The sequence below is a fragment of the Pempheris klunzingeri genome, chromosome 15 (genome assembly GCF_042242105.1).
Source record: "Pempheris klunzingeri isolate RE-2024b chromosome 15, fPemKlu1.hap1, whole genome shotgun sequence".
Classification (NCBI taxonomy): domain Eukaryota; kingdom Metazoa; phylum Chordata; class Actinopteri; order Acropomatiformes; family Pempheridae; genus Pempheris; species Pempheris klunzingeri.
The window spans coordinates 9,130,906-9,147,193 of NC_092026.1; the positions used below are offsets into that span (position 1 = coordinate 9,130,906).

The following is a 16,288-nucleotide window of genomic DNA, read 5'->3' on the forward strand; positions in this document are numbered from 1 at the left end:
AAAACATAACCATGATAATAATGAGCCAAGTTTAATAACATTGGCATAATAAAATGGAATTAAAGATATGACCCCGACGTGATTTGAACACGCAACCTTCTGATCTGGAGTCAGACGCGCTACCGTTGCGCCACGAGGTCTGAAAATACACGGAAGCACACATGGCTAATAAACTTGACCATCGATGTTGGTGCTAAATCTCACTCATTGATTTCCCATTCAATATATGAGAGCCAGTAACTTAAGAAAAACAAAACAACACAATTAACACGTTAGAAAGGAAGGATAATGTAACTACAAATGAGTTATTGACAATATAAAGGTGTCAAACATGAACGCAAACGGGCCAGTTTGTCTATTCATATCATGGGTTTAATCCTAAATGGTTGTATGGTTGTAAATGTGCACATCCCTTTGATATCCGGTTATTGATAAAACACAGCGAGAGACGCAGGAGTCCTCACATGTACGGTCATATCCACATGTGACTGCTGATGACAGCATGGCCGGTTAGCTCAGTTGGTTAGAGCGTGGTGCTAATAACGCCAAGGTCGCGGGTTCGATCCCCGTACGGGCCAACAGAGATTTTGAATATTTAGCTTGTACTTTTTATCATGTCGCTATACTATAAATGACTTTATATACTGTTTGGTAGCTTAAACCTTAATTTGTATTAATGATCAAACTCTGCAAAGTATCTAGTAACTACAACTGTGAAATGCAGAGAGTAATAAGTACAATACTTCCCTGAAATAGAAGAATAAAGTGTTATAAAATGGCAATACTCAAGTTAAGCACAAGTACTTGACTTGATACGTCACTGCACTCCCAGGACACAACCTGTTCCAGTTTTGCCCCTCTGGCATGCGCTACAGATCATATTCATGCTGCCACACCCAGATCAACCACACTACAGAGAGCAGGTCCATTATCAGTCTTCCGGGATTCATACATATGGCGTTGGTGGTATAGTGGTTAGCATAGCTGCCTTCCAAGCAGTTGACCCGGGTTCGATTCCCGGCCAACGCAATTCCTTTTTGCCTGAAATTAAGAATGGTGATTTGCGTACGAACTGTAGCAGCTGATTGTGGAAGATGAAAAATGACTTCAATAAATAAATGCATAAATCGATACATTATTACATAAATAATTAATAAAATACACAACAAATACTCAAAAAGTACACTGCAAAATAAATACATAATTAATTTATGTTTGTATTATTTGAGCATGTATTTATCTTGTCATTGATGCAAAACTTTATGCATTTATTGGTATATTAAGTGTATTTTTCAGAGCTGTGTCTGCACAGAAAAAGGAGCAGCAGCAGCAGCAGCGGCCTCTGGCGGGTGTCAAGAGGACGACGAGGATAAAAGCTTACAGCACCTGGTATTCCCAGGCGGTCTCCCATCCAAGTACTAACCAGGCCCGACCCTGCTTAGCTTCCGAGATCAGACGAGATCGGGCGTGTTCAGAGTGGTATGGCCGTAAGCAATTGTAGCAAGAACTAAAAGCCATCTTATACGTGTGCATGGGCGGACTTGCTCATTTCTCTGCGGTGCGGTCTGCCCAACATCACGAACGCTGTCCCTGGCATGCCTGCCATCTAGCTAAGTCCTGTGCTCACGGCAGCTTTCAGCCGGCCCTACACGTGCTTCCACTCAACACTTCAATTTCATACTACTGCATTTGACATTCAAGGCGCTTTGATCAAATGTGACAGCGCTAAAATGATGCTTGCACACTCATGTATCTATCAGTCATAGTAAATGGTGGCTTTTTAAAGATTTTTTCCATTACAGTGACAAGACTCGTGTTGCTTCCTCAGTAAGTGCAGCTGGTACCTGAAGAGACGGGACGGGTCAGCGTCTTTAAAGAGGATTTTTCCTACTGCTTCTCTCGCTTACGGCCATACCACCCTGAACACGCCCGATCTCGTCTGATCTCGGAAGCTAAGCAGGGTCGGGCCTGGTTAGTACTTGGATGGGAGACCGCCTGGGAATACCAGGTGCTGTAAGCTTTTATCCTCGTCGTCCTCTTGACACCCGCCAGAGGCCGCTGCTGCTGCTGCTGCTTTTTCTGTGCAGACACAGCTCTGAAAAACACACTTATAGAGGACGAACGATTCAACAACGGTACAGATAAATACAAAAAGTATGGCACAAGTGAAAAGATAAATACATTATCTTACAATTATCTAACTGTTTAAAAATATCAGCAATGACTCAACAATAAAATACATTAAAATAACAGACAATAGCCAGTATATAATTAGGGGGGAGAATGGAGATAATGAATAACAGGGTGGTGACTGGGAACGGGTGTGACATGAATGATTTGAGTTGAATGAACTGAGTGCAGCCAGAGAGGTACGATTTAAACCAGTTAAGGGGTATGTGAGTAATACCAATGGCAAGGAGTCTGTCTAGGTGGATGGTGTGTGAAATGGTGTTGAAGGCCACACTCAGATCAAGCAGGATGAAGATGGATAGGAGACCAGAATCAGCTTCCAGAAGGAGATCATTTGTGATTTTTAGCAGTGCTATTTCAGTGCTGTGAAAATAGACAAATTGATACATAAAAGTTGGTCATGAAAGAGGACTTGACTAAATAATTGTCTTTAGTCTATTGCTATATTTTTGTTATATATATATATATAACTTCTTCCTGTATTCCTGTATGTATCTAAAGATTTGTTTATATACAGTTGTTGAATCGTTCGTCCTCCATAAGTGTGTTTTTCAGAGCTGTGTCTGCACAGAAAAAGCAGCAGCAGCAGCAGCGGCCTCTGCTGGGTGTCAAGAGGAGGACGAGGATAAAAGCTTACAGCACCTGGTATTCCCAGGCGGTCTCCCATCCAAGTACTAACCAGGCCCGACCCTGCTTAGCTTCCGAGATCAGACGAGATCGGGCGTGTTCAGGGTGGTATGGCCGTAAGCGAGAGAAGTAGTAGGAAAAATCCTCTTTAAAGACGCTGACCCGTCCCGTCTTTTCAGGTACCAGCTGCACTTACTGAGGAAGCAACACGAGTCTTGTCACTGTAATGGAAAAAATCTTTAAAAAGCCACCATTTACTATGACTGATAGATACATGAGTGTGCAAGCATCATTTTAGCGCTGTCACATTTGATCAAAGCGCCTTGAATGTCAAATGCAGTAGTATGAAATTGAAGTGTTGAGTGGAAGCACGTGTAGGGCCGGCTGAAAGCTGCCGTGAGCACAGGACTTCGCTAGATGGCAGGCATGCCAGAGACAGCGTTCGTGATGTTGGGCAGACCACACCGCAGAGAAATGAGCAAGTCCGCCCATGCACACGTATAAGATGGCTTTTAGTTCTTGCTACAATTGCTTACGGCCATACCACGCTGAACACGCCCGATCTCGTCTGATCTCGGAAGCTAAGCAGGGTCGGGCCTGGTTAGTACTTGGATGGGAGACCGCCTGGGAATACCAGGTGCTGTAAGCTTTTATCCTCGTCGTCCTCTTGACACCCAGCAGAGGCCGCTGCTGCTGCTGCTGCTCCTTTTTCTGTGCAGACGCAGCTCTGAAAAATACACTTATGGAGGACGAACGATTCAATAACTGCATATAAACAAATCTTTAAATACATACAGGAATACAGGAACAGTTAAATGGTTGCTATGTATACAATCATGTAATTATTTCTTGATCTTCTAATATTGTGAAAATAACTTTAATCATTAATTAAATTTAGAGAAATGCGCAATCAAAAGGAAATATGTTTGAAATATATAAGACAGAAATGAGTCATTGCTGATATTTTTTAACAGTTAGATAATTATTAGTGCAAATTCCAGTTATCCATCTTGATTTTTTTAAATGAATGTCTGTTTTTGTAACAGAGTTAGTGAGAGTTATTAAGTGTGGGGAAACAAGTGACACTTGATAGTTTTATTATTTTTTTAGTATTATAGAGAAACGTCAACAACTGGGATAAAATTCTGCAGCAATAACAACAGGTCTGTTTTTTGAATGTATTCTTTAATGAACTGGAGCTGTTTGCTGATTTATTTGGATAGTTATGTGTTAATCTAAATCATTTTTCTTGAATCTCCCATATTCCTTGAGAGGTCACTTTGCTTTAGAGCCCTCAGCAATCATAGAGAGATGAGTTATGTTGTGTCATTAACCAACATTTGTGGTTATAGCTTCACACCACACACACACACACACACACACACACACACACACACACACCACCAGCACTGATTAATAATAGATGTAGACATTTGGCTCTAAGGAAAGAAAGCCAGAGTTTACCTGCTGAATGGGAAATGTGTCACTGTTTCTCCTCCACCCATAACCCAAGTTCATTTGTTATCCTATTATCCTGCTTACCCTCTTTTTCCCTCTGTTGCCATGGATATGCTATTCCTATGGCAACTGCAGGCCTTTATGGATGGCCTCGGGCCCCCACCGTAGAGGACTCTCTGAACCTTTCATTACACATTCCCTTCAAGCTCACAGACAAATCACACAAGTGGCACATACTCTAACTCTGTCTAACTGGCCTCCCGTCTGTCTCTCTGCTGCTCTGCCTCTGTACTCACACCCCTGTGTCTTACTTTTAAGTCTGTGGTGCACTGCACATGTCCAAGATAGCCACGCAGCTGTCTGTCCCGTTAGTGCCTTTCCTCTTTTTCCCTCTTTTACACTCAAGCCATTGACTGCGTAGGCCTGCGTCATATGAGATGCCAGTGCTGGTAGGAAGAGGGGCTGTGATCAGATTTGTAGCACACGTATCGCTGTCATAAGAGTCTGCGCCCCAAGCTTTCTAATTTTCGGTGGCAAAGGAAACCAGAGCTCCATCTTTAAAGATGCATGAGACGTCTTGAGCAACGTAGAACAGAGACAGAGGCCCTCCCAGAGAAAGTGTTTCTGTGTCAGAGAGAGTGAAGGAAAAGGAGGGGCGAGGCTCGTGCAGATGACAGTGAAGTTGCCAGTGGCAGTGAGGGCCCAAGCTGAAGCAGAGAGCACTGTCAGGGCTGTTTACTGTGAGTGTGTGTGAGGGTGTGTGTGGGTGTGTGTGTGTGTGTGTGAAAGTCAGGTGGAGGGCCTCCACCTATTGAATGAACCCCGTCAGCATCGGGCAGTACCATGGGCTACGGGTGGGCTCTGCCCTGGTCAGCATTGTGGCGGGCTGCATCATCATTGGGGTGTCCAGGGAGTGTGACGCTGATGCTGTAGGAGGTATCTTCCTGGGAGCGGGAGGCCTCGGTGAGTGTGTGTGAACTTTTTTACTGACCCAGCTGTGGGAGAGGTATTTAGTGATTGTTAAAAGTAATTGGATTTGCTTTTTAACCGCTGAACCTGCACTGAATGCATTCTGATTGGTCTGCTGGGCTACTATCAAACATCGTAAAAACATACACTTTTATGCTCATTGTTTTTATTCCCTTAATGCTTCATGACTTTTCCTAATCTACGAGAATTTTCTTTAGAAATGTCACATTACCTCAGCGTCTGTTAGTCTCAGAGACCTCAGCTGTAAAACAAGGTTAAACACAATGGATTTGCATATGCTCTGTGTCTGTGATTGGTGTTGGCATTGCTTGAGCGCAATCATTAAGTCACTTTGTAATATAACACACTCCACATTGCTTTGCGAACGAGTTACTGGAAAACAAAAGCAATGCGTTATTTTTCATTTGTAGCTCATAAAACATGAAATATTTCTTGAGGCTGTTTGGTGAAACAATGCTCATTTCCATATTTTGCCACCTTCATCAGCGTGCAAGCGTAGGTTGTGACAAAAGAAAAGCATCTCTGTATGAATGGGTTTTAAGAAGATTAGAAGAAAAATCTTTCCTTTTCTCTCTCTCTCCCTTCTTTCTCTAGACAGAAAGAGACATAACCAACGGGCAAAGTGATGGATATTTGTTTAAGCAAAAAAAAAAAAAAAAATTCCAGATAAAAGATCTGTGGCCTGTGACATTTTCCATCCACCGTCGTTGAAAAACACGCCATGTGATCATTTGATACAACAGTGTAACAGGAACCAACTGACGAGCTGCACTGCCAAGATAAAGGAGTGTCTGAACTGCTTTCCTCGAGAGAAAGAGCAAAGGCCGGGGCTCTTGATCTGAGGAAGAGAGCATCAGCATGCATTGTTAATGTGAAATGCATTCTCACTAATGATTTGATCAGCTTCCAATAATTAACTTGTCTTCGTAATGTGCCCAATAATTTGGCGAATCAGAACTGTGCGCAGTAGCTTGACAGAAACATTCACCCTGGCAGCACTTGCAGCTAAGTAGCATCTAATTATGTGTTTTGGGCCTTATGTGCCTTGATGCCTCCTCCAACACATAGGCTGACTAATGAGTATGAACAGAGTGTTCTCGGCAGATCCTTTTCACTCCTTCTGCAGTTTCATGACATTTTAAGCACATACATGCATCACAGCCACCCTCAGCACCTGCCAGGGTTTAATGCCAGCTCTTCTGGCTTGTAAGGGAAATCAGTAACTGTGTTGAATTGGAGCGGAGTGCCACTGAGAGGCACACAAGCCCTGCGCCGTTCAGATATTGCTTTTTTACTTTGAGTCAAACAGGAGGAGACATCACACACTGTATCTGCTACATTACAAATGAACCGAAGACTGTAATCAAAAATTGTTGGTGCCAACTTCTACAAGTGTTTTTCTACCTTCTGGTGTGACTCAATCTATAGGACTTAGGGTTTGTATTTCACTTGAGCAAATTGAATTAGCAAATTGCAATAACTGAGAATGTGCAAGTGATTAGATTTATATTTCATGTCCCTTCATAATGAGATTTTTGTCGGAGCCTGCAGAACACAACATTTTCCTCCAGCCAAGGTTTTGTTTCAGCCCACTATTGTACAAACTCAAGGCAGAGAATAGATATGATTGATTCATTCGTTTCCAATGAAGTGACAAATATTCATTAATCTGTTATTACTTATTAAACCCACAGTGATTAGAGCAATATAGTAAAAGCCAAGTTGTTTTATATCACTCATCAACTGAATTATGCTATCTGCTTTTCAGGCCTGCTCATATCGGTCTACCCGTTCATAAAAGCCTGGCTGAACATCAACAATATTCTTCCATCCTTTGGTAAGTTATACATTAATATTTTCAGATTTCAATATTTTATTGGAAAATTCAACTACTTTTAAATTTACCTACACTTCCACGTATGCCGTGCTGTGATAAAATGCCTAAATTTGTTCACTTAAAGACAAAAAAATGCAGACAAATGTTTTGGCTCTTTCCCAGGAAACTTCAGAGTGCACCCCGCACCAGCCAACCCCCCTCCTGAACAACCTGCGGAGACACTGAGAAGAGAAGGTGAGTGAGTGTGTGAGCCGTCCTTTTCCTTAATGTTTCAACAGAAAGGCAGCCGAGCACATGCAGGTATCATGTGACATTCAAAGATATTGTGTTCAGTTTGCTACTTGATAGTGAGCCATCAAGTACATGTCCGTTATCTGTTGATAAAAAATCTGACACCAGAGCGAACACCAGTGAGAGAGGTGTTGTGTCTTCGCGGTTATTGCACAGCATCAGACATCTCTTTAATATCGCAGGAGGTGCAGCTGAATAGTAAACACTTTTTCTTGACCTAGATGGAAAACATTATGAGATCAAGAAGGGATGTAAGAAAGAGAAGAGCCACAGGGCTGAGAGAGGCACACTAAAAGTTTACAAACTGACATAAACATATAAATGCTACTTCGATACAAAGTATATTGTATGCTAGCATCACACAGCAATGTACTGTCTTTACAAATCATAAGACACTAATTTAGTTTTGAGCATTATGAAAGTAGATTCAAGCAATTTGAAAAGAAGACCTACATGTTTGTGCTACAATGAAAATAACTGCAATAAAAATATAAGATAAATGCATATTCAAATCACACACTGAAACTTAATGATATTTTATCCATTCATGTTACATTGAGAGCATCTATAAGTGTCCATGACAATTTCTAAAAGAGAGGGAAGTGTAGTAGTATTTTATTTTATTATTTAGGGATAATGTAACATATATAATCCAGCACTTACTCTTGAAATTACTTTGCTGTTTATTGAACATGTCATAAACAAATATACCGTTGGTCAGGGATGCCTGTATGATATGTGAGTATTATAGTATTATAGTATTATAGGAGCAAAGAACAATAAGAGAAAGTTCTCCTTTCATTTCCTTGTTATTCAGAGAAATGTTATCATGACTTTGGCTGAGATAATCCTGCATCATTCCCTCTGTTGTGTCTATTTAACTGCACCCATACACTCATTCAGGAGCTGCAACTGCTTGTAACAGTGCCCGAATCAGTGTTTCAGCTTCTAAGTTTTGAAGAGAGATAGTCAGGTGAACACGGGTGGCTGCATAATGGACAATCCAAACATGTGGGTGCATTTTTTTCCCTGAGATCTTGTTCCCCCCTCTCCTGCCAGCCCTCATGATACAACTGTCAGATTTCCACAGACCGGTGAAACACGTAACACTTGTTTATCTGCTCAGGGACTCAGAGTCAACTAAACCTGGAACGTTCTAAGAGTCGAATGGGAACCTTTGTGGAGGGCGGCCCAACGGCTGAGACCAACCCGGATGAGGGGTATGAGACCAGTATTATATCCTGTGAATTGTGTTCTTATGCACTTAATGTGGATTAGAGATTTTCACACAAGAGCAAGAAGTGGTGTGATGTTCATGTAGTGCAAGAAAGGTAAGGATGAGCAGGTGGGTGTGTGTGTGTGTGTGATACAGCTGACTTCAACGTCTCAATCACACGTCATTTTCTAATCTTAAGTATCATAATGTTCCCCTAATGTACCTAAACCTAACTATACTTCAAGTTTTGCTACACACAGGTTGTATAAAAAATATTGACAATTTTACAGATATATTCAATATGAATTAGTCTTTTTAGAAAAATATGAGACACACAGTCAAATCTCTAAAAGAAAACATGCCCAATCCGCCTAGATCATGAAAAGTGTATGAAGATCTGAATAATCAACTTAATCACTGGGTAGATCCTGCAGGATTAGTTTAGAAGTTTCTGTGAGAGTAAATTTACATGTCGCCTCTTAGAAAAATCAATCGCTTTCTCACAGTATCAGTTCCCAGTTTATGCAGAATACACATTAACTTGAGCTGTGATCCAAAAATAGATCAATGATCAGATCTGCATTCAGTTGTTTGTTTCCTGTTTAAAGTTTAACTGACAAGGACTTGTATCGTCCTTGTGACGCGTGAGCGTTGTCTGTCAGGAACTGTTTCTGTTTTCGACAACCAACATTGTTTGACAGTGATCTTTGCCTCACTGCAGCTCAGTAGTAGTAGTAGTACCAAATTTGAGTCACCGCAGTGATGAATAACAGTGTCCATTCCAGCAAAAGAAGAAAAAATCTGAGAGTTGACCCGGATTCTCAACACCTCTCGATTTGGCCTTGATTTTTTGTAATGTTATGCTATTTTATCGCACAGCCTTCAACACACATAAATGATTAATTATACCTTAAAATTCAAAGACTTTCAGTGTCACATTTTCTAGTTCACAGAGCTGTGGACCACCTTCATTAAGTGGAACAGTCACTTTTACTTCCTGTAGTAGCAGAAATATTCTAGTAATAAGGTCTCTGTCATAAGGTTATGATGCCCTGCAATGATTTGACCCACACTGTTTAAATGTGTGTCTGCTCTCTTCTCACAGAGTTCATTTCAGGTTTGTGGCTGTCACTACAAGGCATGAGTTGATGTGGATTGATTTTCTTCTAACCTTATTCTGTTGCTCTTTCTGTAGCCATTATTTATGTCACGGTTTAAGGAGAATGTGATTCTGTGACATGAAATATGATGAGGGGCCAAAAACTTTGAGGAGATTAAGCTGTTTAACTGATTTATGGACAAAATGATTAATCACCTCATTTAAAGGGCATGTCGTTGATTAAGTCATTCTATATGAGGAAGTGAATCTCGTCTCAACGTTTCTGTACGTGCTGCACTTTGCTGGTTTATTGTTGATATGAGCGCAGGTAGGATGGAAAGGTGTAAACAGAACAGCCAGCAAAACACCTTACACAAGAACATGTGTTTTTTCTGGGTTTTTTTTGACTGTCCGAGGCATTCAGAGGAGAAAATGGGACTTTCAAAAGTGAATATGACCTGGTATCTCCTCCTTTTCAACCAGTTAATTCTGATGTAACACAGGTACTGGATGGATTTCCATTATGCTAGATTGACAAAAACAGTACTTTTACCTTGCAGAACACAGGAGTTGCTAGTCTAGTTGCTGTGACTTTAATGTTTTAACATGTTAGTTTGGATCCGAACTAACGTTTTAAAATACCAAAGTCATTCCATAACACGAACAAACTAACCAATTGAGGCAGGGATAGACCCGTAGCTCCTGTTATCTATTCTAATTGCTGTTTCTGTGGAGTCTGGTGGCTTTGGGGTGAGCAATGTTCACCTGTTTCTGATTGAACAACAGGGATCTTAGAGGTCGATCTCTGTAGGGATCCTTTTCCGTAATGTTCTCACAAATAAGACACAAATAAGAATGTGAGCCTGTAACTGGAAAAAAGAACTTTTAGAGGACACACTTTGATTACGTTGCAGCCGTTTTATCTGGCTGAGGTGATCTACTTAATATCGTACTAAAATACGTAAAAGTAAGGCTATGGTTTAAGAATAGTGCAGTTATTCTTCATGTCTTAGCAGGGTAACTGGACAATACTGGAAACCTCACTCTTTAAAGAATAAAGAATAAATCAGAGAATCATTCACTGCGGCTGATTTTAATGCATTATGCACATACTTATACACCAACTATGCATTTTCTCTGTGGTGCGTTGCAGGACATCTTCAGACATGCCAGACGTCTTATCACGACGGAAACTTAAGCAGTCACCTTCAGATCAAGAACTGCCATGACGTCATCACACGACCTGACTGACGAATGCTGTTCAACTAATTTTCTTCATTAGGATTCTTTCAAATGTGGGATAAAATATGCTGATTTGAATAATAAATATTTCCAAAGATTCAATTGTTTTTTAATACTTAATCTTTGTAGTTTTGTTTTAGTGGAACACAGATGCACAAGAAAACTGAACAGACATGTCACCAGGAGTAATACACTAATTAGCGTTTTGTTATTGGTTACATTCACAATAGTCCCCTGGAGAAAGTGAGGCATCAAAAGTAAGCACCAACAGAGCATCAAGTGAGGATTATCACAAGTCCGTATCAGGGTCAGTCCATCTAGTCCTCGAAGGAAACCAGAATGACCATTATGGATAGCAAACACACATTCACACCCAGTATAAACCCACTGAGGAAACAAATCACAGAGCAGAAATTAGAGTGGAATTATAGATGTGACAATACCAAATACTTCCTTTCTGTCTATGTGACATCCATCTTCATATGTGAAACCCATTTGGACCAATACTTAAAGAGATTATTGAAACAATCATCACATGTGCCCTTTACAGTTGTTATTCACTCTCCTTCTGTTGCAGGTTCCTTTTGCAGCCATTTCTTAGTTGTTGCTTTTTTTGCAAGCTGCATGTGATACTTTAAGATACTTTAACATTTAACGTTTTGATTTTATGTATGTTACTATCTCTAGCCAGTAAAAATGGATTCATGAACAATTCCAAACTATGTGAAAATGATCAGCTATTAAATTGACACATCATGTCCAGCAGTGCTCAGTTTTAGGTCTACCATTTTGTATATAGTTTCTTCTTGGAGTAATAAAAACCTGATAATATTCCTCCATGAAGTGGTAGATTGTCTTCATATGTTTAGCCACTCCAAAGATCCATTTGTGATTATTAGTGAAGTATTTTCCATACTTCCTGACAACGAGTGAAGCAAATTAAGCCCAGCGGTCCCACTTGTGTGCAGCTCATCTCATCACTGCAATGTTCTCAGCCAGCAAATTAAAAAATTATTACGGTCGTTATGTGGTGATGGGACTGCGTGCATGGTTCAGCTCAAGATCCCCTGCTTGTATTTGTCATGGGCCAAACAAATTGGAATACTAGCTACCTCCAGTGCCTGCATACAGTGAGCAGCCCCCCCGCAGTGAAACATAATACATTGATATTCAGGACAGCACAGGCAGAATGGCTGCTGCATGGAAAGTGGCGTGGGGCAGAGCGCTGTGCTCTGACAAAAACAGTGTTGTACTGTAAGGCTGAATCATGCAGGCAACAGGAGCCCGTGGAGTCTGCAGCGCCCTGATGACAACCAGCAGTTTGATTGTCAGGCCATAAATCACAGGACGCCTCTCCACAATCCCTCTGCGTCTGTATGAAGTTAAACATCATTCTGAATGGATTAAAGGGATAATAGCAAAAACACGTGATTGGACATTTTTACAAAAAACACATGGATTCAAGCTAGAAGGTGAAAACAATCTTATGCGAACTATCTAGCCACATGTAGTCAACAACCAGTGAAAACCCTGGACTACACCTTGAGACCAGAGCTGGAAACATTTAAATAACCCAAATAACAAAAAAAGTACATTCTAGGTCAGGTCCAGAGGAGTGCGGTGTGTGCTGCTGCTCGGGACTTTAACAGAGATTTTGATGTCTCCATCATTGAGAATTCTTTCACTACCAAACACCATGGACATGAGTGGACTTTCAATTGGGATTCTCAAAGCATCCAAAAATTCCATTTTTCAAAAACTTAAAATCAACACGTTTCCCCAGAAACTATGTCCCGTTCACTCCGGACGATCCACAGACTTCCCTGGGAAAAAAATATTTTCTTCTCTGTTGAATAGTGGTCAAGATGCCACTAGCAGCATACTGGGACATACAACATACTGGGATGCAAAGCATTGATGTTTATGGTCATAAAGGAGACCTTGTGTTGGGATTGTTTGGGCAGCATAGCTGGTGACATTTTAAGCATGAAAAGGCTGTTAAAAGTAAAAAGTAAGCGCTCCTTCAGTTAAGATTATTTTATCCACTGTTTCCAAGTTCAAGAACTAACTCTCAGGTTTGAACCATTATTGGTGCCATATTCTAATACACTGACCTCTCTGAAGTTTAGAAGCTGTAACAAATTTCAGTTACAACTTATTAATGGTTAATACATTTGCTGAGCCCTTAATAAGAACAGGAACTATCCTCCTCCTTAACATTTACAATGTCACTTTATCTCTTCAAATCACAAGAAATGTCCCTCAAATGGACAGTTTGACCTCTGACCCTCTGAACGCTTCACTAATGGTTTATTACCATTTGATTAAAGACATCTTACCAACTTCGTTTCTAGGCTTATTTGGTGACTCTTTACTGTTTATTAATGACTTAATGACATTTATAACAGCACACTTATTGGATTTCTTAGAAAGTTAGAAACATATGACCATTTATTATGAGTATTATGAGAGTTTTCACAACCTGGCACCCATTAGGTTGCTGTGATTAAATACACATTTATACGTATTAACCATTTATTAACAATTAGAGGTTAACATCAGTCATCATCATACTTTGAAATCTAAATTTCAAAAGAAATGGTGGAATTATCACAATTAGGGCTGTTCCTCTTGGAAAATCAGCAACAAGTAAATAATGATGAGTTGTTGAGCTACAGGCAACACACACACACACACACACACACACACACACACACACACACCAGGTTGAGGACTAAAGGATGGGTTGGTGAGGAGGAGGCAGCAGAGGCGCATCCAGAGGTCCACGGAGGAGGGACGATGCTCAGCGCGGCAGATCAAGTATGAAATATATGACGACTTCACACCGACCACCGGACGGATGCCTCGCACATATCGGCGGCTTCCCTCCGTTTCCGATGCCCGATGACCTGTCAGGTGCTGCGTGCGCCTCGGTCCACAGCAGGAGCAGCGCGCGGTGTTGCGTCTGTGTGTCAACTCAGAGGAAATGCCATCTCACCTCAGTGATCTCCCCTCTCCCCACGGATTTAATGTTCCTCAGCAGGTCGGATCGCCCCGCTTTGTGTCTCCACTGATTGAATGGCTGTCATGACTTGTGCCCTCAGGACCGTGAAGCTACGACAGCAGCATGAAAATCCCTCGTTTTGTGCGCGCGCGTCCTTTCAACCTCTCAGTAATTACACCCAGTGATTAGACTGGGAATCTCGGTGAAAATCTACTGGTGAAACAATGGCAGCACCTTCATTATATCGACATAAAGGGTAAGATCATTTTCACGGGTTCATTTTTACAGGAATGCAACACACCAGTGCAGTGAGCTAGGCATGCGTTTAAATATGTTCTTAGCAAAGCCGAGCTCACGTTTAAACACACTGTCTGTGACACGTTCACAGTCATTTAGTGATTTACTGATATGAGAAAATGATCCTTTCCCCCACGTCCCTTCTCTTTGTTGGAGCTGTGTGCTCCTGAATGGGAGCCTGCTGGAATGAAAGGGCTGATTTGATTGCAACTACATACTGAAATGCTTTTCTTTGGTGGCACAGAAGAAGCAGCTGCAGTGTGAATGCACACATTTCACTTCACTTCACAAAACAAAAAAAACAGAGTAAGTAGAGATTCCAGTGAATCACGTTGAATTATTTAGGACTATTTAAAAATGGTGATGCATGAGTCACAGGTTGCATTCCTCTAATTTATACTGTAATTATGCAACAATGTGAATAGTCCAAGTGCCCATTAACGGGCCCACTGTTGTCTCTCAACTACTATTGTTCCTGTTGGTGATATTTTGCTTTTGGTTTTTATGGTTTTTCTTTACTTGAGTTACATTACAGGTTATGTACATTTCCTTAAAGTCATTATTGAGCAAAACAGACAAAACTATATTGAACAGCATAGTTTAGTCGATGATCTCAGTGTACAGTATAAACACATGTGGAACAAGCTTCTGGTATCATCAATATTATGGACCACAGCCATAGTGTAAGTAAACAGTCAAATGCCAACTTTAATTGTACCACTTACCCAAATCTAGCGGTGGCCAGTGTATTCTGGTTATCACATGTTTATTTTATCACAAGATGTCGGTCCCCAACCTCTCCTGATGTTTGTAATCTCTAGGAGTAGCAGGTCAAAGTGATGAATGTTCAGCACTCAGTGATGGATCTCACAGCCTCTGTGTGTGTGTTTGGGGGGGGGGGCACTTCACTATGCCCGCAGTGATCATTAGATAGCTGCCCAGCTGTACTAGTGCACAGAACAAGAGCAGTGTAATGGGCGCACTTATCAGAGGCAGAGTTTATTTTTGTTCTTTGTGTCTATCTCTCTGACAGCTGTCATGTTTCGTCATTTACAGACAAAGATGAATTCTTGGCTGTGAATTTATTCAAACGTTGCCATGGGGAAGAGTTTGGACTGAAGCTCGGGGAGATTTGACAACACAGTGGAAGAGAGAGAGAGACAGCCGGGAGGTGAAGCCATGGTTATCACTGATAGAAACACCGGCACCCCTGTACCTAAAAAGGAGCCCCAGAAGAAGACGAGGAGGAAGTCTCGCCCTCATGGCCTGCCCTCTCCGGCACTCTGCTGTGCCTGTGGCCTATGCATCATGCTGGCTGGGCTCAACATCACTCTGGTGGGAGCGTTCGCCTTCAGCACACTGGTGCCTTCTGCCAATCCCCCAATCATCATCGGACCTATCCTACTGCTGGTGGCCTTTTCCTTTTTCGGGGCCTGTTGCGTGTGCAGCCGCCTCCCACCCCCCCACAGCTCACGGAGGTCCAAGGTGGGCGGCCGGGGCGCGGGGCTGATGGGACACGGCGGGCTGGCTGGTGGGGCAACGTTTGAAATAGAGACCAGTGAGCACACACTGCAGGACACTACAGCTGTGCAGCTCAGCCCCACATCCTCCGCTGGATCATCCCAGGTGTCCAGTCCAGAAAAGGAGGCTCCTGATGCGGCCCTACGGGGGCCCTGCAAGCTCTTCACCATGGAGACCAACGGCCCTTCTTCTGTTTCCGCCACCGCGGTCTACTCAGCCTCCACAGCAGCAGGAGGGGAGGTGAGGCTCAACCTGCCACGTGAAGAAGTGGTCACCTAGCAGCACAAAAACTCATCCAAGGCCGGAGTGCTGGCAGTGTAAATATCCTTCTGGGCTGAGGGCTTGCTGAGTGTGATTGTGTCCTCTAGTTTACGTAGTGCCATATTTCTGGTTGTGACAAGTTGTCAACAGTATGCTTTTGATTTTCTTGCTGTGCAGCCAACTGGTAATTAGCATGCAAAGTTAATGAAAAAAATCCATGTATCTGTGGATCATAGGTTTTGGAATTCAAATTCC

General features: G+C 41.9%; 2 protein-coding genes and 7 non-coding genes across 9 annotated transcripts; 6 read left to right on the forward strand and 3 right to left on the reverse strand.

Annotated features, from left to right (window-relative positions):
• Window positions 1-68: 68 nt before the first annotated feature.
• trnaw-cca (transfer RNA tryptophan (anticodon CCA)) lies at window positions 69-140 on the reverse strand. Its single transcript has one exon. It is a non-coding gene; the product is annotated as a tRNA-Trp (tRNA).
• Window positions 141-504: 364 nt separating this feature from the next.
• On the forward strand, window positions 505-578 carry trnai-aau (transfer RNA isoleucine (anticodon AAU)). Its single transcript has one exon. It is a non-coding gene; the product is annotated as a tRNA-Ile (tRNA).
• Window positions 579-957: 379 nt separating this feature from the next.
• On the forward strand, window positions 958-1,029 carry trnag-ucc (transfer RNA glycine (anticodon UCC)). Its single transcript has one exon. It is a non-coding gene; the product is annotated as a tRNA-Gly (tRNA).
• A 345-nt stretch (window positions 1,030-1,374) lies between these two features.
• Window positions 1,375-1,493, reverse strand: LOC139214911 (5S ribosomal RNA). Its single transcript, XR_011585500.1, has one exon. It is a non-coding gene; the product is annotated as a 5S ribosomal RNA (ribosomal RNA).
• A 408-nt stretch (window positions 1,494-1,901) lies between these two features.
• On the forward strand, window positions 1,902-2,020 carry LOC139214897 (5S ribosomal RNA). Its single transcript, XR_011585487.1, has one exon. It is a non-coding gene; the product is annotated as a 5S ribosomal RNA (ribosomal RNA).
• Window positions 2,021-2,820: 800 nt separating this feature from the next.
• LOC139214908 (5S ribosomal RNA) lies at window positions 2,821-2,939 on the reverse strand. Its single transcript, XR_011585498.1, has one exon. It is a non-coding gene; the product is annotated as a 5S ribosomal RNA (ribosomal RNA).
• A 408-nt stretch (window positions 2,940-3,347) lies between these two features.
• LOC139214912 (5S ribosomal RNA) lies at window positions 3,348-3,466 on the forward strand. The gene has a single exon (XR_011585501.1). It is a non-coding gene; the product is annotated as a 5S ribosomal RNA (ribosomal RNA).
• Window positions 3,467-5,090: 1,624 nt separating this feature from the next.
• kncn (kinocilin) lies at window positions 5,091-11,003 on the forward strand. Its single transcript, XM_070845818.1, has 5 exons — window positions 5,091-5,238; window positions 7,034-7,102; window positions 7,265-7,336; window positions 8,520-8,613; window positions 10,862-11,003. Exons 1-5 carry the CDS (start codon window positions 5,091-5,093, stop codon window positions 10,935-10,937), a joined length of 459 nt encoding a protein of 152 aa, XP_070701919.1. The 3' UTR covers window positions 10,938-11,003.
• A 4,427-nt stretch (window positions 11,004-15,430) lies between these two features.
• tmem275a (transmembrane protein 275a) lies at window positions 15,431-16,051 on the forward strand. Its single transcript, XM_070845809.1, has one exon. It carries the CDS (start codon window positions 15,431-15,433, stop codon window positions 16,049-16,051), a length of 621 nt encoding a protein of 206 aa, XP_070701910.1.
• The last annotated feature ends 237 nt before the right edge of the window (window positions 16,052-16,288 follow it).